General features: G+C 38.4%; 1 protein-coding gene across 1 annotated transcript; it reads left to right on the forward strand.

Moving 5' to 3' along the window:
• The first annotated feature begins 297 nt into the window (after positions 1-297).
• On the forward strand, positions 298-19,562 carry DIRAS2 (DIRAS family GTPase 2). Its single transcript, XM_074856678.1, has 2 exons — positions 298-490; positions 15,448-19,562. Exon 2 carries the CDS (start codon positions 15,488-15,490, stop codon positions 16,085-16,087), a length of 600 nt encoding a protein of 199 aa, XP_074712779.1. The 5' UTR covers positions 298-490; positions 15,448-15,487; the 3' UTR covers positions 16,088-19,562.
• Positions 19,563-24,402: the final 4,840 nt, after the last annotated feature.

Raw genomic sequence — 24,402 nt, forward strand, 5'->3', positions numbered from 1 at the left:
TTAGAATATTTGGAGGTCTTAAAGACCATTTGTAAAGATCTGCTATATTTGTTGAGAAAGCCAGAAAATTAGAGCCTGTATACACGTACTTTCATGCGTATGTATCTCCATGTAGGTATTCCGCAGTTACTCAGTAGGTGGCAGTTAAAAGCCTCGTTGAGCGTTGCCGTCGCCATTTAGGCAGTCGCACCCGCAGAGGCTGGAGGCAGTCCGCCCGAACGAGACGAGGCAGAAGGAGCGGCCGCCACCAAGCCGCGGAACGGCCGCGGAACGGCTGCCCCGCGGAACGGGCGCCGGGGCGCAGGCGGGCGAGGGCCGGCGGGCGAGGGCCGGCCCGGCAGCAGCCGCCGCCCGGCGCAGGGGACGGAGCCCCCTGCGTTGAGACGGGGACTCCTTTCTGGTGGAGGAAACAGAGGGCAGAGAGGGCGGACAACTGGTGCGATGACAGGCAGAAACTGAAGAACGGTTGGAGCTTTCTGTTCCGACAGAGGTAAATTTTTTTTCTGTTGTTTTGCTACATTACTTCGTACAAGAAACATAGCTTTGCATTGAGATTAGAGGTCTTTATTCCTTTGGCCACAATCCAGTCCTCGCTCAGGCAGAATTTCCACTGAAGTCAATAGAGTTTTGCGTGAGTTATGACTGCAAGATTTGATTTAAGCGTATATCTTATGTCAAGAACATGCCATGCTATAAACTGGGTCTGACAAGGAAGCCAGAGGCTGGTCACATGCATACTGACCAGTTAAACTATATAGTTTTTCTGTGTGCTGGGATGCTAGCAACGACTTCATAACCTTTTTTTTTAAGCTTTCATTAAAACTCAGTGTGCTGAATTTTCCCCTAGTTTATACTGCTGCCACTGCAGTGTTTTAAGGAGAGACTTTTTTTTTTTTTTTTTTTAAATGAAAGCTACATTTTAACTTATGTGATGAAAGAATACAAAAATGTTGAGTCTGTATAAAATAACTCCAGGTGTTGCTTTCTTTGAAACAAATACAACTTTGCAGTATTCCACTGACAGGCAGGAAGTATTTTATTTGTTCAGTAGATTGTGCCTCTCTCAGCTGAATGAAAGGAAATAAATCATGAAAGGCCATTCTCAAGTGTCTGTGAGTGACTGAATTCAGATTTGATAATACTTCCTCTCTTGCTATCTTCCCCGTGAAGTGTGGGATGGTCTTGTATGTTGCAGCACTTGGTCACAGGTGGGTGAGCCTGGAATAGAACGACAAGATTTGATGTATTTTATTTTTATAGCATTTTCCAAATGTCTTGTTTTCATGAGTACCTAGTCATACATGAATACATATATGCCTGTTTATAAATGCACACACGTATAGGTATGTAATGTGTGCATCCCCATACCTTTCCACATAAACAAAGCTGTTGCAACTAATTGATGTTTTACCTTTGCCAGGGTTTACTGTATCTATGTTTGCAGGTCTCACAATTTTGAATTCTGGGTCAGAGGGCTATTTTGGCTTCCCCTGCCCCACCCCCCCACCCCCTTTTACTTTTCTGACTGGTGGACCTCACTTGTGTTCAGGAGCTGTCCCCTGGGGTCCAGCTGTGCTGGTAGCAGTGCCAAATTCTCACAGAATGCCATCCATGCCATCATTCAGGGGGCTACAAAATGTGGTATCCTTCCAGGTTTCATGCTCTCTCTCACACTGCACACCACATTTCTGAGGCTCTTGCATGAAGAACTGTCCAAACATGGAACAGGTTCAAATACCATTGCAAATCAATGGACCTATGGAACTGGGGGAATGATTGAAATGTACAGCTATTTATCTTCATCCTTGGGAAGAGAGAAGAACGAATGGGTATAAGTGGGCTGTGAATACACTTAGGCTGGAAGGTTTCAAACCATTAGAACAACAAGGTTCCAAAATTACCTTCTTGTTGAAGTGATGGAAAGAAAAGGCTCTAAATGCTTTTCAGCCTGAACTTGATGGAAGGGATTATGTGAAATGGTTGCCTACAATAGCAAAGAACTGGATTTGATGATCCAGAAAGTCTCATTCTGTTTTAAATACCATTTTTACTTTTCACTGTATGTTGCCTGCATTAAAAAGTCTCTTTGCAAATGGGTCAATGTCTTTGGAAACACAGTTTTCCACACATCTCACTTCAGAGCCAAATGAAAGCCAATTTCTCTCCTAGGTTTTGCTGCACTGTTGCTTACACCAGCAGACACATAAGCCCTGATGGTCATCAGGCTGAATAATATCCCCTTCTCAGTGCAGAGCAGAGCTCTTTGGAAGATGATTTGAGTTCAGAGGCATGGCTCCTTGTGGCCAGGTGGTCAATATTATATTATACTGGCACTGAAGTCTCTGTGATACCAACAAAAATAGTGGATAATATATAAACTGATAATGCTGTTCCTGAAGTTACTAGCGCTGTTTCTAGTTTCCTTTGAGGATCACCTCATAACTTTCTTTTGTGCTAACCAGCACACCTGTCCATGTAAAGAACCCACCATCATGTGTGAAAAAACAAAGACTCATACTTTTGTTGTGACAGAGTGTGTGCTTATTGCCTCAAACTTAGCTTATTTTAAAAAACTGCAATAAACGATATTCTGGTTCAAAGATGCTCCTACAGAATGATCCCATTCAATTCCATATTTCCTCTTCCTCTCTTTGTAACTTGATCCTTTTTTTGCTTTTTTATGGTTTTGATTTACATACTACATTGGATTGCTTTCAATTCACAGTGTACCTCAGTAACTATTCTGTAATATATAATAAGCTGCATTTGAATGTTCCAGCTCCCACAGTGTGTATGAGTATCAGGCCATTTGTACACTTAAACTGAAACAATGTTCACTGTGGGAGATTTGGTTTGGTACGTAGGGCTGCTTCCAAAAGCTTCTTCCTTTCCCCTTAATACTTTGTATTAGTAGGCCTCACTGAACAATTATGAGTATTACACACGGGAAGAAAAATGGCAATTTTTGTGAAATGTGAATACATAATTTTAGCAATGTTACTTTCCCTTTTAACTGAACAATTTCCTTAAATGTACCAGGGGGAAAAAAATTTCTTGGAAATTTTTTTCTGTTTGTTATGTTTTACTTTCCACCCAAGCAAAGGTTTCTAAGTATCAACAAACAGATACTTTCACTGCATCCTTATTGTTGCACTAAAATTAAAATTTGCATTAAATTATCTTATCTTACTGCTGGAAAGGCAGGGGAAAAGATACACCAAGTGACAATGCAATGGTACATTTGAATTGAAAAAGAACATACTTTATTTTGCCTTTTTGAGAAAACAAATATTGATTTGTTTTCAACCACAGAATATTGATTACTCTATAATTCTTGAAATGAGTATCAAAGGAAGAGCACAGTGTCAAAAAGGGCGTGGCAAGTCTGTGGCAAATGCACTTTTCCACTCACAGGAGGTCAGGAGGGCCTCCTCTTGGGCACGTAAATTTGAATTGAATGAGATGAAAATCAGTCTCTGATTTTTCTGGCTGTACAGGGGAGCAGTACGCTATTGCAGCAAAGTGCAATCACCCTCACTCTGACAGCGGGTGATGGAATTGGTTTTATTTAAATATGAATAAGTGTCAATGAAGTTATGACAGACTGTTAGCATCTTTTTTTAAAGTATGTATGTAGTAGTATGCCATATGAAAAGAGCAAATCCATTCCTTGACTGCAGATGTTTCCTTCCCAAAATGTCCAGTAGTTCTAACTTAAAATTAATGTGAAGCTAAGAAAAGGAGACTTACCTTCTTTTATTTAGTTTTGTATTCTTCCCTGAAAATCTAGACTGATAGTTTTTATCTGTTCTGAAAAAGTTAGTAATTTAAATAATCAAATGTTAGCTACCATCAGTAGCTAAAATATTGCTGTAAACCCAACTAAAAAACACTAGCGTTTTTCCAGTTTTTACAGTTTTGTCTGCTGCTACAAGGAAAAGAAACATGAATTGAGAATAGACTACTCTAAAGGCTAAACCTACATTTTTTACTTCAGAATAGAAAATACTAAAAACTGAGGAACTGATGAAGATTAGTATGAATTTGCTTTTCTGTTTAAAAAGTTAAAAAAAAGTTTCAGTAAGGAAAGTGGAAGTTCTTGGATACAGACTTAAAAATTAATTCTTAAAGAAAATACACTTTACAGTAAAAAGAAAAATAAATAAAATTTTCCCCCCAAACCAGGTTATGATAAATGGTACATCATGGACAGCAAATACCTTCTTGTGAACATTTAGAGACTCCTATCAGAAAGCTGTCATTCCTGTATCATACCCCACAGTTATACTTTAATTGCTCATTTTCAACCCTTTCTGATTTGCAGAAAATTTTCAGTGGAAACACAGACTTCCTACTAGTGCCTGGAAGCATTATCAACAATGGGAATGCATTACTTAATTACTTGTCAGGGATCCTTCTGGGTCCTGAAACCCACTGTATTAACCTATTCACAAGTTATTGCCCAACAAACCGGTTGCAAAATGTATTATATTGGCTGGTAGTGTTTCTGGAGGAGTTACCATACCCAGTTAGGACAGCAAGACAGATACTGATATTCTCAGTGTAGGCCACATTGTTTTAAATGGGGTATTACTTGGTCTGTGGAAGAGTGTCAGAAACGTTCCAGTGGTCAGGACAGCAATCAAGATATCCTTTCCAGCCCAGGCAAGGGAAACTAATTATAGGAATTATATTCATAAGTCAGAATCCCTTAAGCTTTAATAATTCTGCTTCTATAGAAGATTTGTGCAAATAGTCTCAAATTAACATTAAGTGGTTGAGGACTACAGTGGGAAGGCAAAAAGGCCACTGGTCTTTGTACAGTTTCCTCTGCTGAATGGAAACCAGTCTTCCATGGATGCACGGTTCTTTGTAAATACCTTTATATGGAACTAGCTTATTGCCTATACTGGGATTTTTATCATGAATCTCCAAAGCCTCTAGAGTCAGATGATTATTTGGTAAATGTTCCTTGTTGGTTTGGGGTTTTTTAGTGTTTTTCATGTTTCTAGCTTTCTCCATTCAGGAAAACTTAAAAGCCACACCTTTTCCCATAAGATGCAGAACAAAAAGTCACCTATTTTGGCTAGTGGATATCTGGAGAAGCAGATGTTTACTACAGCTTGTAAAGTTATAGCTAATTGTCAAAAAGAGTATTCTGCTGTTAAAAAACAGAGGGGCTGAAGGGTCAGACTGAGTATCTGATCCTGCATTTGTATGAGTGACAAATTCCAGTGAATAGCCCTACTGCTCTATCCAATGGCATAATGTCCTAATTGTTGAAAGGTGAACATACTACATTCTTTCCATCTTTTCTCAGGTAAATTAAATCTACTGAAAACTGGACAAAAACTACAGTGTTTGACCTGTTAAGCTGGGGAGAAGACTGAAAAAAAACAGTCCCATAGGGAGTTGAATACAGTGCTGTTATCCTGACATTTTTATTTCTATGTATGAATTCACTAATACCTAACTGCACATATGCAAAGGCTTCTGAGCCATTTCTCACTGAGTTTTGACTGTAAGCACTTAAAAGTTTAAGATACTGTTTTAGCAAAATGCTTGAATAGATAAATAAATATAAGAGTAGCTCCATTTAGGTCAAGGAAGCTTCTAACATGCCTAAAGCAAAGCCTGAATTTAAACAGGAACTGAGTCATGAAATTCTCCATTTTTAATTTTAAGATTAGTCAATTCAGTGAATAGGAAGTGACAACCAGTAGGACACCTGTCCACCCTGGGTAAACTTAGCACGTTATTGCTGCTTCTGCATAAAAAGAAGGTTTTCTCATGTAGTAAGTATATGCAATGATGCTGGATCTTGTTTTACAGTAATGGTTTATTAGTTACTCAAGGGTTAGTTCTGAAAGCTCTTGAGCAACAACAGAGCAAATCATTTAAGTGTACTCCTAATTCTAAAGCTTTTTGTTGGATTAAGTCCAGCACCTTCTTCATTTTCTGCACATGAACCATCAGCAGAGAAGTAGATCAACAGAGCCTTCTGCATCATTCATTCTTTCATCACCAGTCCTGCCTTCTTCAACAAGCAATGCCACTTTGATTAAACCTAATTTCAGAAATCCATGCTACCTATTGCCCCTGTAGAAAACTCATCTAATTCTCTCCCCTTTCTTTTTCCAGTTCTTTCTTGCTTAGCAAAAGTATTTCTGTCACAATCTCTCCTGGCTGTATCTTAGCCCAAGAGCTAGTAAAGATTTTCTTACTGTGACAGCTGTGTGTTTGGGCTTTTTGTTTAATGAAGGGGTTTGTTTGATATGCTATTTTATAGGGCTTCAAACAGTTTTGGAAAGGCATGGTTTTGGGAATGAGACTTTTCAACACTGGTGTGATGAAAATATGACAATTTGCTAAAGCAGAGGACAGCATCTGTGGCCACAAAACAGTATAGGGGCTGGATTCTACCTCCTTTACATACAGATGTTCTTAGGACAATATTCTACTTCTGCAAATACAGAACAAAACTGCGACAAATTATTCTGAGAGACCCTTGTCCTTTCTATTACTCTTCTATGTTAGGCCAGCAGTATGAAGGCAATCTGCAACATGTCTTAGAGAACCTCTCTGGAAAAACTTTCTAAAATTGAAATCTTGGCTTAATACCTAGATTATATCTGTAGTGTAGCATGTGCATTTGTAATGTAGTGAAGAATCTGTCCCAAAATGCAAGAAACACTTAGCCAACATTGAAAAAAGGGAGGAATTTTAATTTTTTCCCCTTTTTCTTTTTTAAATAGTTGAAAGCAAATGCTATGATCACCTAGTCCAAACTCCTCCAAAGCACACACTTTTCTGACATTCTGGTTGTGCAGGGCAGTTTTAGCTTTCTGCTCTCAGTCCCATCGAGTTTTGTACAGACTGAACTACTACTTTCATTTCAGTTAGAAAATTCTAAATGATGAATTTTCTATGCAAATTCAAACAATTCAAACCTTGTAGAGAGTCTACCCCTAAAATGGAAACTGTTTCACTTGAAACAATTTGAAATTGTAGTTTGAATTTGTGCTTCCTATGAATATGTTGAACAAGAAGAATGTCTGATTTTGTCTCTTACTTTCAGATGATCAAATAAATACTATAACAAGGACAGTGAGTTAGAGAAAAACAGCAGGTTTATGACATGCAGCTTTATTTATATTTTTTTTCCATAGAAGATGCCATTTTCTCTGTAACTTGGTCTGGTCTGCTTCCTTCTGGCTGATGATATAAAATATTAAGTTAGCATTGCTTTTCTCTCAAATGATAGTTGAGAACAACTCTGTCATTTTCTGCCATGGCCTATTATGCCATCCAGTTTTGTATTGACTCTGAAAATAAATCTGGAACTACGAAAGCCTCTGTTCATTCAGATCTTTTTTGGCCACACTTGGTAACTTCTACACAGATCTTAAAGTCAGATTATTAAGTTGCTCTCAGTGTTCAATAATTGAATGCTGTTTGGCCACCATGACGTGTTATACTGAAAAATTCCTATGTCATCTCTAACTGCTGCATCTATGTTGACCTGTCAAAAATCACTGATCTTCTTAATCTTTCCTCCACTGTAAACAGCCTTTACATCAGGAGTGCTATATATGCAGACTTTATAAATAATGTTCAATTAGACCACAGTTAAATCCAGTTTAAAAAGAGATGAGAAGAATGTGCACAATTTAAGTGCTTTCTTAAGGACTTTGCTGAACTGAGACCTACAGGTTACACAAACAGTGCCCATCTTCCTTTTCATGATAACAGTACAGTACATGACACCAACTCAGCTTTCTTTCAGTAAACCAGTATGTTAGTGCTTGGCCATTCAGTGCTGGAAGTCTTGCAGTAGATTTAGTCTTCACTGATCAAGCAGTATTGCCATTATTTTGAAACACCATTCTCCACCATCCTTCAGTTTGAAATCAATTCTTAAATGAAATCAGTGTTATTAACACTGGGCAACATTCAGTGACCAATTGCATAAACTTTGGTCTCAGAGGGACTCCTATCTTGAGCTTTTAGACTAATGCAAAACCAAAACTATTACTATGAAACAACAGCAAAACTGATACTAGAGTCCAAGAAGTTTCTGGAAGCTGCTAATTTAACAAATTATCAGCATTTCATCATCAGCAGCATAATCACCTTTCCTAAATCAATAGGATGCTTTTCAGAGAGTTATTAGGTGGAACAGCTGTAGGCAAAGTATTCTTTTTAGGAATAAAACAAGTTACTTTGTTCAAACTACACTGCAGACAGTGAAAAAAACCCAGAGAAACTTTAGGTCAAATGGCTTAATGATTCCTGGCACTGTATAAATACCTTGAGCAAAATACCATCAATTGCTATCTTCAAATCCCACTTCACATTAGTATGTGAAAGACTTTTTTGCATTTCAAGACTTACTTTTTTTGTAGGGAGAAGGTATGATCCAAAATATCTGACACACTTCCCTATACTTTTGGCTTGTAAAGGAATCTAAAAAGTTGTGACAATTATGAATAAGTAATATTTAGTCTAATATTTGTTATCCAGCAAGCTATGGATAGTATCTGGTAACAGAAGTATCAGAGACTTAAATTCAAGTGTGAGGACGTCACCAATATATAGATAGACATTTTGAAAACAAGGCATGATGTCACAATAACTTGTCAAGCTGAAATTTTGATATGGCAAATCAAATTCAGGTAGCAGTTTTAGTCTAAATGCACCAAATAATTTTAATTACTTTCATTAGTACTGTGAAGCCATACGTAGTCCAGCGATGTGACTTGGCCAGTCGTCCTCTTATTTTATACAAACATGCTAAGAAAAAAAAAGGAGGCATTTTGAATGGGTACTTATCTCTGGCCAAGGCTTTGCTCAAATATCAATAACACAGGCATTAACAGTATGAAAAATAATTTTCTCTGTTAACCTGGATGGCAAAAACATGTGCATAAAAGCCAGAGCTGACATAAACCAAAATTGCTACAGCATTTATGCAGTGAAGAAGTCACGATTCACACTAGCTGACCATCAAGAAGCAGACCTTCAAAGAACATTTTGTTCAGCATGAGAATAAAAAAAGTGCTTTCCAAATGAACTAGAACCTCATGTTGCAAGAAGCTGTTTTTACTGTTATCATTTTGTATTCAAACATGTCCAGCTTTCCATTAATTTGAAAACACCAAAGCAAAGCAAGCAAAGAAAAAGAAAAAAAGAATGAAAAAGCGAGTCTTGTAGTAAAGGATGAAGACACTGGGAGTAAAAGAATGCCCATTCTTTAAGCCCATGTTCATTGGCAGATATGGTGAAAATACTGCCTGAGTAATGCCTGTTTATATACATGATGGACAACAAGTAAAAACTCCTTGCAGAGCTCTCTTTCCCTCTTGTATGTAAATAATGTGTACCTTTTTCACCTCTGATATGGTGAAATGGCCATTAACCTTACAACCATGCTGAAATCCAGCTTACCTATTGCTACATTGGGTATTATTCTTCACCTTGGACCATGTATCTTTTCATCAGTGGATAGCCTGATGGATTGTTAATTTAAATTGATGAAAACTTCTGGACTAAATGCATTGCTTGTACTTTATTGGATTTTCATCATAACAATGGCAATATAAACAGAGACATCTCCTAAGACTTTAAAAAAACAAAAAAATCACTGACTGACGTGAGGTGATACTACCCAAGGAAAAACAGCTTTCAGAAATTTAAGACACAGCATCTGACAATTGCTGTTATTGCATATCAAACTGACATCTCAGTAGGACATTATAAAACCTCAAGAACTGGATCGGTTAAGACGCAATCAAAGCCTCTGACTCCAAACAGAAAAGGTAGTATAAGGTTGTTTTATAAAACAAATGCTACCCTAAAAGATGCCATCTAGCTGAACCATTTCAAAGAAATTTGCAACCTGTGACATTTCATGGAGATCTAACAATGCAAACATGGTGAAAATCTCTTGCAACAAAACCAAAACTGTGGAAAGACTGGAGAGTGAGCATTCATTTTTTTCTATACCTACTTTCAAGTGCAAACTGGAAGGGCTCACCAGCTGTGAGATTCTAATCTCATGTTACGCTAAGGGTAAGTATTCAAGTAGATTAATTTTCAGAAGTTATTTTTCAGCCTCCCTATACCTTTTGCCTGTTATTGCATATGTTACTCATGGCTTAAATACAAACATAAGATGCAAGTCACAAACACAATTAGTAGAAAAGTTAGACCATAAAAAATGATTAAAGATGGGAGACAGCTATGGAGATCCAGTGGCTAAAACAGGATCAGTGACATAATTTAGTAAATGTTAACACACCCACATGTAATTAGTCACCCAAAGAACATTAAGAGTTTGAACTATCAAGTGCATAATCTGTAGTGCAAAGTACTTTGTTTAAACATTTTAAAATGCACAATTTTATTATCACTATATAACAAAATAATTGATTTTATGTCAAAACGACTCAGTCCTTAAACTGTATCCTCCTGTAGGAACAACCCCTGAGTTCTTTTACCTGACATGTCAGAAACAGCTCTAGAAAGAATGCAGACCAACGTAACAGTCCATATTTCAGTTTGAACTGGTGGCAGCCTTTTGTCCCAGTGAATAGCCTATTGAGCTCAATCACAGCAGCCGAGCTAGAACAACTCAAGCCTTTTGCTAGTGGAGCTTCTGCAGAAAACAGAGCTAAGTCAGCAGAGGTGTATGGAGACTCACTAACTCGCTGAACTTTGCAACCAAACAATTAAAAAATGAAGGGGATGTATGTATGTTATGAAAATTGCCTTTTTAAGTGAGGATAGTTTGGTTAAACTGACACTTCAGAGGATGATAGTAAATTTTCACTGATGTAGTTTGTGAAAGTAACAAAGGCAGCAAATGGGGCTTTATTACACACAAACTCAAGAATAAGTCAGTTTTCAAGTGTAAAAAGCAACTTCTGCTTTCTACATGCAGATTATGAAACAGATGGGTTCTCAAAGTATGAATCAGAGGAAATATTATACAGCTGAAAATTCAGACTTCTTTCAAGTTAATTTTTCCATACCCACATTGGCCAGAATATTGAAAGCTGATGAGACAATGTGGTAATTTATTTTGTCCTGTTGTGTGTTTTAGTTAACATATTTTAAGACAAAGAAAAATCAATACACTAATTGGGCAGTATGAAAAGCCTTAACAAATGTACAGTTGGTGTACAAAAGTGCCCCACAGTCACACAAAATTATTTTCACTGCAGGAGGATCTCTGACCAGATCCACATAGAGAATACAACCACATGGTAAAAATTATTTAAGGAAGACTTTCTCTTGTGTGATCAAAAAGCCTTGCATGAGGTTTTTGTTTTGTTTGCTCCCAGCTCCTGAGCAGGACGAAGAATAAAATAACTTGTATTTTTTATCTTGCTAAAACTGAGGATCTTTAGGACTAACAGACCTGCAAGTGGGACAGACTAAACAGCTGGGGAGCAGCTCTGTGGAGAAGGCCCTGGGGCCACAGTGGGCAGCGAGCTGGGCATGGCCAGCAGTGGCCTTGGCCACAACGAAGGCCCACTCTCTCCTGGGCTGTATGAACAGAAGCATGGCCAGTCGGTTGAGGGAGGAGATAATCCCCCTCTGCCCAGCACTCAGGAGACAACAGCTCTGTAGTTTGTCAGGTTTTGGCACCCCCAGCAGAAGAAACACATCAATAAACTGGAGCAAGTTCAGATGAGGGCATCAAGGGCACCGAGGTGTCCTGGGCTGCAGCACTGTCCTGTCCTGCAGGCTGAGGGGCAAGGGCTGGTTCAGCCTAGGGAAGGCACTGTTCAGGGGGCACCAAAGAACAGCCCCCCAAAACCTACAGGAAAGTCACCAAGAAGATGGAGTCAAACTCTTCACAGCAATGGACAGTGGGAGGAGGAGAGGCAACACATTTGAGTTGAAACACAGGTAGTTCAGTCTAGGTATAAGGGGGAAAAATCACACTGAGGGTAATTTAGCAGTGAAGCAGGTTGCCCATAGAGGCTGTGGGAAATGTTGGTTTTCAAACCCTGACAGGACAGAACAACCTTGTCTGGTCCCATGGGTGACACTGCTGTGACCAGCAGGCTGGACCAAAGACCCTTCCAGCCTGAATTATCCTGTGATTCTGTGGTCATTTCTAAAGACAGTCTGCAAAATCTCCCTAAGCAATAGGTGTGCTCTTCTTACCACTGTAAAGTTTTCCTATTGACTAATGTGAATCTCTTCTACAATGTAAGCCCATTAATTCAATTTTTTTCCACTACAGATGTGCACTCTCTCTCTTTGCAATGACTTACTATGTATTTGAAGACTGTTACCATGCCATTTCAGGTTCCCATATGTTGTGGTTTAACCCCAGCTGGCAATTAAGCACTACACAGCCACTCACTCTCTCCCTGTCACCCACAGTGGGATGTGGGAGAGAATCAGAAGAAGTAAAACTCATGGGTTGAGATGAACACAGTTTAATAGGACAGAAAAGGAAGGGGAAAAAAAATATGCAAAACAAGTGATGCACAATACAGTTGCTCACTACCTGCTGACTGATGCCCAGCCAAGCCCCAAGCCACAGTGTCCCCCAGCCAATTTCCCCCAGGTTACATACTAGGCATGGCATCATATGGTATGGAGTACCTCTTTAGTCAGTTTGGGTCAGCTGTCGTTGCTCTGTCCCCTCCCAGCTTCTTGTGCGCTCCCAGCCTCTGCTGGCAGGGAAATATGAGAAGCTGAAAACTCCTTGACTTAGAGTAAACACTGTTTAACAACAACTAAAACATCAGTATGTTCTCAACATTATTCTCATCCTAAATCCCAAACACAGCACTGTACCAGCTACTAGGAAGAAAATTAACATTATTCCAGCTGAAACCAGGACACCTTAGAAGCTTTTTGGATGCTTAATACTTCATGCCATTAAGTGCCACATTTCAGTTTGTTCTAACATTTGGGCAACCATATGTGCCAGTTTTCTTGGAGACTTCTGAGTATGCTTAAAGCACAAAGTTTAATATAGCAGGAGTACACTCAGCTAGCTTTTCAAATTTTATTTCTCTACTCTGTATTTCACTGATTTTCATATTGAAAATTTTCATAGTGCATTTTTTCTCATCATCCCATAGTTCCTAGACTATGTATTATCTGATTGTGCAAAGCTTAAGCTGTTCCTGAGGTGAAATAGCCCTGTCTTTCTCTCTTGCTCACAAAAATTATTAAACTGTAATTCTTATGGTAGCTCATTCTGTACAGTCACCTGTGACTTTAAGTTCTACAACTGTTCTGAATTTGCATGTTTGCAGCTCTTAGGTACAGGTTTATTCTCAGTGGAACAACATCCTGCTAGCTACCTCTGTTCTCATTTCGTGCTAGCTACTTTGGTTTTGTTTGTTCTCTCAACAGCATGAGCTGCTTGCTCATTCTCCTTGCTCCTCAGAGGTTTTCCCTTGTATAAAAACACATAGACTGCTGATTTCTGAGACTACGCTTCTTTCCATTCCTTGAATTCTGCTGTCAGAGAGAAACTATTTTGCTTCAGTGCCTCAGGATGAACACTCTTATTTATCAATCTTTCCTATATTTAAACAGGTCTCTAAGAGTGACAGTGACTGCAGCGTAGGAGGGATGGAAGGGATGAAGCTGCCTTCTGCCTCAAGCCAGGCTGGGTAGGCAGAGCTGTGACAGCTCTCCACTTTGCCTCAAGATTAGCATCCCTAGTTGCACTGGTTATTCTGCCTATGGTGTGGCAAATGAGGAAGTACAACTCCTTCGTCCAACACTTTATGTAAAGACAGATGTTTTCAGCTTACTCAGACATTAGAATTAGGACAGAATAGGATGCCCTGGACAAGAAGGATAACAAAATCAGGATATGTTTGAAGAGCAAAATGGAGACATTAGTGCAGCAGGGTTAGCCATTGTTTTAGTCTTAACTGGCACAGGCAGCAACAGCATCAAAGATGAAGAAGCACAAAGTTCAGTGTGGACTGGAAACTGGGATAAGGTCATGGGAGCTCCACTCACATTCATACCTCTCCAGCATCACTCCTATTCTCCCTGTGCTAGACAGATAAAGGGTACCTTAAAATCCTGCCCTGCAATGCAATCATTCTTTCTGCTGCAATGAAGAGATAGCTTGAAGGCTTTCCTTATTCATTCAGAAACCCCTCTGGTTGTTCTGGATTAGCTACTACCCAGGCAACGTTGCAACAGGCAAATTCAATCACCTGGCACCATTAGGGCAAGGTTCCCTATTAATTCAGCCCATTTTCATAAGAACAAATATAGGTGAGCAAATTTTGTAGTTTGTTCCACATGTACTTTTAATATATCTAGCTTTGGTTTGAAAAGTAACAATATCCTAGACTCTCTTCAACTTTTATGGCCCAATTTTGTTAGTGTTTATTTGCTTAAATCTCACTATAAAAAGAGACTTGTAAATGCTGTGTACCTAATGAGCTGCTACTGATGGGAGGACGAATTCATCTTCACATTTATTTCAATGAATTCTGAAACAACTACAGCTTGCAACCCTGGGAAAGCTTTACCATTTCTGTTATTTGGTAATGATGACAATATTTGTGGTCCTGCTGTTTACAGACAGGTTTTGTCTAGGGGAGCTGAATTCAGGGATTACAGAGTTTTGTGACCTTTGACATATGCATTTGCCAACCTTGACAATATAAGCCACTTTAATATGTTGTGAAGATGCCTGCACAACCTTTCTGATAAGTGTAGCATGTCTCCAGTCAAATATCATCTCTTGTGAAATAAAGATTAAATGAAAAAGCAGACTGAACATGAACAATCTTGTTTTAGCAAAATGTACTCTTTGACCTGAAATGCAAGTGGAAAAACACATTAAAGTGGGGCATACACACCCAAAGAGTTAGAAAAAAATCATACTTGGTGCTACTGCTGAATAAGCTACAAATATGTCTTAGATGTCACTCAAGAGTGTTGTCCAGTTGTAGTGGTGGTAAATTCCCTAACTACTGAGGAGATGGCATGTTTAGAGTAATTGACTGTCATACACATATATATTGGTATAGTTCAACAATGATTTGGGGAGACTTGTTTTAGAGACAGAAGAGTAATTCAGCTTCTACAATTTGTTCAGGCGTTGGCCTTGCTGAAATACTATTTCCCAGATGCAGCTTTTTATTTCTGGGGATATTAGTCCTGTAGAAAGAATACTGAAACTCACAATGTTAATTTAAAATACATCATGAAGTGATGCAGATGGTCTTTTGTTACCAGTCCATGCTGGGTTGCAAATCCTGAATTTACTACTGAAATAAATCATTCTGTAACCCACTGCAAGTCTTCTTAAGTTATTAAAACTAGCATGCCATCACTTATATCACATTAATTTCTCTTATTGGAAAAGATATCATGAAGTGCACTCTCCACATGTATCTGTATTAATGTCTCTCTTCTTGTTTTTGTCATTTTCTTTCCCAGATTTTTTCCCTCTAGCTGGGCAACAGACGCACTGAGAAACATGCCTGAGCAAAGCAATGATTACAGGGTTGTTGTGTTTGGAGCTGGAGGAGTGGGCAAAAGTTCTTTGGTCTTGAGATTTGTGAAGGGCACTTTCAGAGAGAGCTACATCCCTACCATTGAAGACACCTATCGGCAGGTGATCAGCTGCGATAAGAGCATATGCACTTTGCAGATAACTGACACTACAGGGAGCCATCAGTTTCCAGCCATGCAACGTCTTTCTATTTCTAAGGGACATGCTTTCATTTTGGTTTACTCTATCACCAGCCGACAGTCCTTGGAGGAACTCAAACCGATCTATGAACAAATATGCCAGATAAAAGGAGATGTAGAAAGCATTCCAATAATGCTGGTGGGGAACAAAAATGATGAGAACCAAAATCGAGAGGTGGACAGCAGCGAGGGAGAAGCCATGGCTAAGAAGTGGAAATGTGCTTTCATGGAGACCTCTGCCAAGCTGAACCACAATGTGAAAGAGTTGTTCCAAGAATTGCTAAACCTAGAGAAACGCAGGACTGTGAGTTTACAAATTGATGGCAAAAAAACCAAGCAGCAGAAAAGGAAAGAGAAGCTGAAAGGCAAATGTGTGGTAATGTGAAATTACACTGTCAGAAGTCAGTCATGCAGTCTCACCTGTCTGACAATACCCATGTAAAACCTATAGACAGCAACCAACCATGCAAGACCCTATTTATGAGTATCTGTTTTAAAAGAAATATTTGGAATTTGAAAAAACAAGTTACTGTGGTTACTATGAAAAAAGCCAACAATTAAAAAATCATGTACTCTACCTATCGGTGAAAAAAATCTAGAAGTGAAAGATGGACCAGGATATCTAATTCTGTAACTTACAGAAGAAAAGAAATTTTATCCTTAGCATAATGTGAAAGATTTGGAAAGTCAACTTCATTTTATTTACGTTCGCATACAACTGCAAGAGAAGGCAGTGTATAATGTTAGAAGAAAAATGGCCATGAAGAGAAATGGACATAAATAAACCTAGAACGTATAAATGCATGCTGGGTGGCATTCTCATGTCCATTAAAAATGCTGTGGACAAAAAATTCTGTGCAATTTTCATAACTGACTGGTGGGTCAGTGTGCATAAGTTAGTCTCGGATCTGCCAAATAAATGAAGTATTTCACAGTAGAAGGAAGTGTGAGGGTAGCACAGTTAAAAGGAACAGATATTCCGTGTACCCCCCAGCATGAGATTTCTTTCCAGGATGATGTGGTGTTTGAGCTGAAGGATGAGGAAAAGCCAGCCCCTGTAGGAGACATGGCGATCATCTTTTCTGGACCCATCACTTCAAGAATGACCTGTGCTTCTGGCCACAATATGTTTCAGAAGAGCAGATGTTTGCCTGTGGAGAACATGAGATTGTATAAAAAATGGTGTACATATCCAAACAGAAATCTTCCCCAGGGAGGATTGACTGGGGACTCCCCTACAAAAGCCTCTATGGTAAAGGCACAGTTCAAATGCTGCTGATGGCTTAATGAACCCATGGCGTGATTAGAGAACAAACTGAAAGCCTATTGAACTGGTGGTACCCCTAAAGAGGGTCGGTGTAGTATACAAAGTTTTTATTCAAATTACCACATTAGCTGAGTAAAAAATCTTTACATTACTATATTCCCATTAGAATGGGTTTGCATTCATACTCTACTGGATCTACTGCCTTTATACTGTCTGAAGGGTTTTATATTTACCATTTAAACTCATGATTTGAACTGTTGTGACTATTTATACAACCAAATCCTATATCTGGAGTTAGGGCCCACAAGAGTCTCTAAGAGAAGATTTATGAGGGTAAGTACTACAGGATTTGGTATATTAAGAGTTGCAGTCAGTACTGTGTTACAATGCAATACAAAGTTCAGAATAGAAAAAAAAAAGTATTTAAACCACTCTGTCAGGGGAAACTGCTCTTCTCAAAACCTTTGGAAAGGGAAAAAGTGTACAAAATGTGAGCTTTTCTGGATCTCTCTCCAAAGCTTTTTTAAAAACTAATATGAATGAGTAAAGTATGTATCCTGATAACAGAGACCATCTAAGACAAAAGAAGCACATACATTTTTTAAAGGACACATAAAAACTGTATAAGCTACAATTTGCACCTTAGGAACTGCTTTGAAATAATAAAAACAAACCACCGTATTTTGGGTAAAAGTTTATGTCAAAATCATAGTATGGGAAAATGCAGTCAAATACTAGTCTTATTAGTATGCATGCTGTTGCATAATAAATATCTTCTAGGAGCTGTTCAAATGCAGTATTTGCATTAAAAATTGTTACTTTGTTCCTCTCAGAATTACTGTTTGCTTACCTTCCATGTTTCAAACATGTAGACATTTCACAGGCAGAGTGATGGCATACATTTCTTTGAGCAAGAATTGCTATTAGCACTGTCTAGAAAGGAGCATTCACTCTTCTGTCATTCACTCAGAAGAACTTCTGCCACCATTAAAATCAAGCATAAAACTCCTGATTTCAAAGTAGGCAGAATTTTGTGTGTTTACTTCATTGCATTAGAAGAGAAAATTAGAGCATGAAAAAAAGCTAAGGCTCTTCCTTAACAATAAATTCCTGTCTCTTACATGATGCTTTTTCTCCATAAATCTGAAAGCACTTTGCAAAAAAGACAACATCATTTTCTTACTTTCTCAGGTGTGAAACTGAGGCACAAAGAGGAAGCAACTGCACATAGGTTACCCAGCAGGCTAGAGGCAGACCCAGGAACAAAAGCAGATCTCCTCAGTCCCAGTCCAGTGCTTGCTCTGCATTTGGTCAGACTGTCTCTTCACATTCTTACATAGCTCCTAAAACACATAAAGAAACCTGGTGTGGCATATACAACTAAGTGCATCTTCTTCTTGTCAGTCTGTCAATAAATCAAACAGTATTTCCAGATCAGGGGTGCAAAACATTTTAAAACACTATGTTTAGTAAGACTTTTATAAATGTTTATACATCTAGTCTGTTTGTATGCAAATAGCTGATGATACTCAGCTTCACAGCACTGGATTCCACTAACAAAACTGGAAAATCAAAAGAATGATCACACTTAAGGAGTAATGGATCACATACAGAGGTCAGCAGTACAGATGTGTCCCACTGATGCTAAAACGCTGGTGCCAAAGGTTATCATACGTGACTCATGGCTAAGCGGCCAGCATGGAATAATGATAGAAACTCACTGTATAAAGACAAAGATCCTTTTAACATTATTACTTTACCTGGAGGAATTAGTTGTATAGTAAAGAATCTGGCAGAAGTAGAATATAGGGGATCTGAATTATTTAAAAGGTTATGACTGCAAGGATATTACAGAATGAAATTTGGCCCTGGACTTTTTGAACATGCCTCATAGCAAGAAAAGAGTAATTGTATGGCAAAGGTGGAAATAAAACAGCTGCCATTTGTTAGGCTTGAGGACCATTTCCTTTAATTCCCAGTTGATTCTTCACCTGCTACATAATAAGCCATGAATTATTTCATGGACTTGCATGTATCAAAGCAAGGCCAGTACAGAAGCAATATTACTCATGGACCACAGACTCAAAAGAGAACATATTTTATACCCTTGCATTGTCATCCTAGTTTATACTACTAGATTTTGCGTATCTTACATACCTGTGAGCTGGTTTAAAACATTTGTTTTGCTATTACTTATACAATTATTTTTTTTAATATAGGGAAAAGCTCTAAGGTCAGTAAAGAAAATATACAGCTTTATTACATTTTGTGTTTTATTTGGGAATGTGATATCGGTATAATAAACTTTAAAATGTACAGAAAAAAGATGACATGTTTTAAACATGTAAGATCTACAGTGAATTTTAGCACCCAGAAAACATGATCTAGACAAAATAAGTCTTTACAACGCATGACTTTTATATGTATATATGAAATATTAAGATATATAGTTATCATGAAAATGTGTGGTTGCAATTTCATTAGCAAATATTTTATTCAAAAACTCTGGATATGAAGTCATTTGTGCCTACAAGTTTCTATGTTTCTGGTGATGTTCGGAACATATAAAATAAAGTTTTAAATTGAAACACAAGTTTGGAAGGAGCCTTGTTGGTGCCTGCATTGTGTTTATTTCATAAGTATATTAAGTATACATTTCTAAAAGTTGTAAAGGCAATTCCCTATATCAAAATAGATTCTTATATGTTAGGCAGTATCCTAAAGTCTTCAGCTATACAAATCAGACTCCTGAAAAGTCCTGAGAGAATTGAAGCTGTATTATCTAACATTTACATTTCTTTTATTATAGTGTGGCAAACACCTACCCTTTCAAAGCAATCTACCTTTATAAAGCACAGATTATCAGTGGGTGTTTCTTTTGGCCATCACAAAACCAAAATAGTTCTGAAAGCTAGGCTATATTTTTTAATCTTCTTTCAAATAATGACAGATAAAACTTGGTGCTTGTGCAAAATTGAAACTTACTAGCTGGATCCTGCTATTCCTCCTCATTTCTACCAAATTCCTGATCTTTTTTCAAAATTTCCTACTACTGCATGTTGTATTACCACCTGCTGCAAGAAAATGTCAAATATAATACTCTAACACTTCTTACAATTCAGAAAATGTGGTAACAGTTGTTCAGTTAAATAATCATTTCTGTATGTAAGCAATAATTCGTATTCAACAGAGGGAGGGATCAACAAACAAGCTTGAATACTTAAGCACATTGGTAGACAATTGAACCAGTGATGAAGTATTGAGTACTGAATGTACATCTCATGTCATTGTGAAGTAATTGGACATGGCAGCCCTCAAAGCTTTTTACTTTAAGCAAAAGACACCCCAGAACTCCTAATAATTCATATTATTGGTTTTTTTCCTTCTAATACACCATCATTTACTATGCTTGGTCCTGATTCTGCCACAGCCTACTGTGGAACAGTGGACGTGCCAAGTCAGTGTCCTGGGGTTTGCACAATATGGTCAGTAATTGTTTATAGATGTTTGCCCTATTAGACACAGTACAAACACTACAAAATTTGCCTGCCTGTAAATATTTTGTCATTGGTTACTATTCCTGTTTCCCACTAGAAAATATTTTCATTGTTAACGCATACCCTCATTCAAAGTTGTCAATACATACTTGTCACATTTAGTTCACTGGCATTTTAACTGGCATGTCCCACCCACCTTCTATGTACATTTTCTAATTAACCCACAAGTCTATTTCACGTAGTTGATGGTGTCTAAAGTCCCAACTCCACTAAAACTGCAAAGAGGGAGAGAGCAGAGATTGAGCACCTTTGAAAGTATGTACTTGGATGCTCCTTGTGAAGGATACAAGCTCTTCTCTAAATTAGCCAGAGGAATATAGGGTTCAGAGAAAGCATTAAGCCTCTTTTTGTTTCACATAGTTTACCTTGGTTGAGCACTACTTTTTATAATGAGTCATAGTGGACCTATTGAAAATCGTAACAGAAGTGCAAAGGAACATTTGTTGTTCACTCAAATGCATTTATTTTTCATTCAAATACCAAGAAATGGCCCACAATGGATTCTACGAGTGCATTTCTACCCTGATGCTCTGAAAGCTGTGGATGACAGTGTCTGTCACATGGAAGCTGCCATTGTATTTGTATTCATTTCAGTAGAAAAAGCAGAAAATAAAAAGGCAGAAGAGGTGTTTATCTATAAGGGGTGTATGGCAAACATTTTTTGCCATATATAAGAGGAGAAGAATAATTTTTCATTAGCTTTCAGAGAGACATGGGGAGAGCACTGAGGTGCCAATCACTCTAACATATATCTGCTTTACAGCAGCTTTTGTCAGTGCTTTTGTAAAGACCCTTTGTCTCTGGTACATCCCTTCTTTATTTGGTTAAGTTCCTGCTGCTGGTCAGCTTGGTCCTTAAAAGCAGACCATCGACCGATTTACTAGTTTATTCAAGGTTAGACACTCTTAAAATCATGATATAATGGCACTGTATTCTTAGGCATATGAATTTAATTCCAGGTTTTACCTGTGGGCCACCTGTCCTCTGCACAGTTGGATCACTCTAATGAAGAGGTAGGAGGAATATATTTGGGACGAAGGGAGTGAAAAATGGGAATGTCAGAAGGTTTTACATGAACTTACTATTTCTCAGGAAATTCTGAGATCAGCGAGGACTCTTAAATGCATTTTCAAATGAAAAATCAATATTTAGTGGTCACACCGAGCTGCACGAATGAACACTGCTGTTATGGACATCACAACAGTCGGTTACACAGGAAGAGCAATTGCTCCTCGCTCAGTGATCTGTCAAAGCTGTAACTCCTTACAAAAGGAACTCTACACTGGACAGCTAATTTACATACCTGTGTAGAACACACTCTCTAGCCACAGGATTTTAGCTCTCTTTTCCTTCCTTTTTAGTCCAGGGAGGTCTCAGTTCTTCAAAAGCAGAGACTTCAGTAACTCCATCCAGCCCTTCCCCAGGTTAAGCAGAGAGGCACCTATAGAAATCATCCTCAAAAAGCAGCAAATTGACTAAGCAGTTACCTCAGCTGAGAAGTGGGCAGCAGGGAGGAGAAGGGTGAGTGTGGTTCTCTTTCTCACTGTGTGGGAAGAGTCAGATGTTCTCTCCAATGAGAGGAGATGACCTCTATAGCCATGACCACCCTGCAGCACGAACACCAGGTCCTTTCTTGCTGCAAACCTCACACTGTTCAAGGCTTGTCTTTTACAATGAAATTAAAACTGACTGGAACAACAAAGTCTAATATAGCAACAAGGGAGTCAAGGTAGTTTTATAGAAGCATGTCTGTAAATGTCTAATTGATAATCCCTTTATATATGGCTCTGTGAAGAGCATGTTCACATTCCAACAAATGGTGAAGGACTGTGTTAAAAGAAAGAGGCAGGATTGTGGTATGTGGCTTGTCTGGGGATGCTGAATATGGAGAGAAGGTGAATATGTATAATTTCAGTGGTAATATTTAGGAAGGATGAAACAAAGGAGTAAAAAAGTCGACTGCATATATTTTCCTAACAATAAAATCCATCAGGTCACAGAACAATCACTCGGATCAAGTAGCAGTCAACATGAACATTAAAAAACAGGTTGGGGTGAAAGAAACAATCTTAAATTCTGCCTTCCCTTTTTGCTGCCAAATCCATATTTGTCCATGGCTGCTCTCCTGTTTCTTTTCAAACTCAAATCTGAATTTAAGGTTGGCCTTATGCTAAAAGCCTGAGCAACACCTAATCATTTCATGGTCTTCTGCTTACTTAGTGGCCAAAGCTGAATGTTGTTTTACAAAAGCCATCAAGTAATCCCACTATGGTAGAGGACTATTCTAATTGATTAATTACGTACTAACAAACAGTTCAAAATAATTTGACAAGTCCAGTAGCCAGAGGGATACTCTGTTAAATCATTCCCATGCAAAAACTAATAATAATAAAAAATCCCGTCAGTTATATAACAGCATATAAAGTACACCCAGATGGCAGAAAATACCATCAAAGCCAGATGGATACAAACATAAAATTTTATTACTGGGAGGAAAGAAAAAGAAGCAGCAGTGCCTCTGTTTGGCTGTTTTTCCTGCCTCTCCTCTCCCTGGGAAGAGCAGCCATCCAGGCTGCCTTCACTGCAGCCAAAGCTCTCCCTTGTCTGCTGGAAATGGTTTATAGAGCAGAGAAAAAAGCAAGAGCACCACAGGTGTTGATGTGCTTTCTCCCCTCCTCTAGAAGTAGGTGCTGCTACATGGACAGTCTGAGAAAGAGGGAAGGAGCAGACCTCAGCACCAGCACTGCCCTGAGACATGCAGGGGGGCTTGAGGTTCCCTCTTGTGCAGTGGGCAGGAATGGGGACAGTGAGCACAGGTGGATCACTTCTGCCCTAGCAGACACTGCCCATGCTGTGATGGTCACAGCAGAGGTGGTAACACTGAAAGCCTCTGGTTAACATTTGCGGCCCAGCTATAAATTTGTGGAAATACAGTTTAGCACGTACCTCAACAGATGCAGATGAAAATGCCTCACACAGATGTAATATAGCAGCTACTAAAAAGAACAAAACCAGATCTGTTCAACAACTAACAGGTGAAAAATATGTATTTACTTCAGTGAAATATCTCCTGAATGAAAAAGGCACCTCTAGTATTCACTGATCAAACCAGTGGATCCACAGCACCATTGTTTTTCCCGCTCATAAGTCTAGTCCAGACCAGGTCAAAATCTGTAGAGTTGATGATGTGGGATAGGTATATATGGTATGTTTGTCCAGGGGTATAAATAAGTGAGATTTGTATATTGTGGGCTAGTATGGTGATGTGAGGCGATTCAAAAAGGGTGTGACTCCAAAGTAATACGCTTTAGCTTTATTGTATGGCCTTCACTGTCTGTGTTTTTAGTTGCAGCTCTGCATCTCTAGAGCTTACCATAGTCTGAACATTGTTGGATCATTTAGGCAGCACCACTTTAAGATTCTTACGGAAGTTAGATTATTTAATTTAAAAATCAATGTTGCATTGCAGTCAAGAAAGCATATTATTCTGTACAATACAGATGTATGAGATAATGTATTTTTAAATGCAAGCTAGTAGCTAGATAGATGTAGTTATATATAGTTATACATAGTTATATAGATTTCTTTGGCCTGTCAGTTGTGTTTCCTCAGAAACTTGAAATTAGTGCTCTTCTGGGTCTTTGGGTTAGTTTAGGAAAAGAAACTTTCACATTAGGACTATTTTCAGCAAGAGATTTTTAAAGTGCAATGGCAATTAAAATTTGAAGTTTAACAGAAAAATTTAAAAGTCATTTGTAGAGACAGTATTAGTCATCCATTTCCCACACAAATATGTTTTATGGTTTGAAATGTCACTAAAATGGGTATTTTAGAACACAAACCAGAAGCTTGAATAGGAACAGCATCAGCTTCACG

This window comes from Strix uralensis, chromosome Z (assembly GCF_047716275.1).
Source record: "Strix uralensis isolate ZFMK-TIS-50842 chromosome Z, bStrUra1, whole genome shotgun sequence".
Lineage (NCBI taxonomy): Eukaryota > Metazoa > Chordata > Aves > Strigiformes > Strigidae > Strix > Strix uralensis.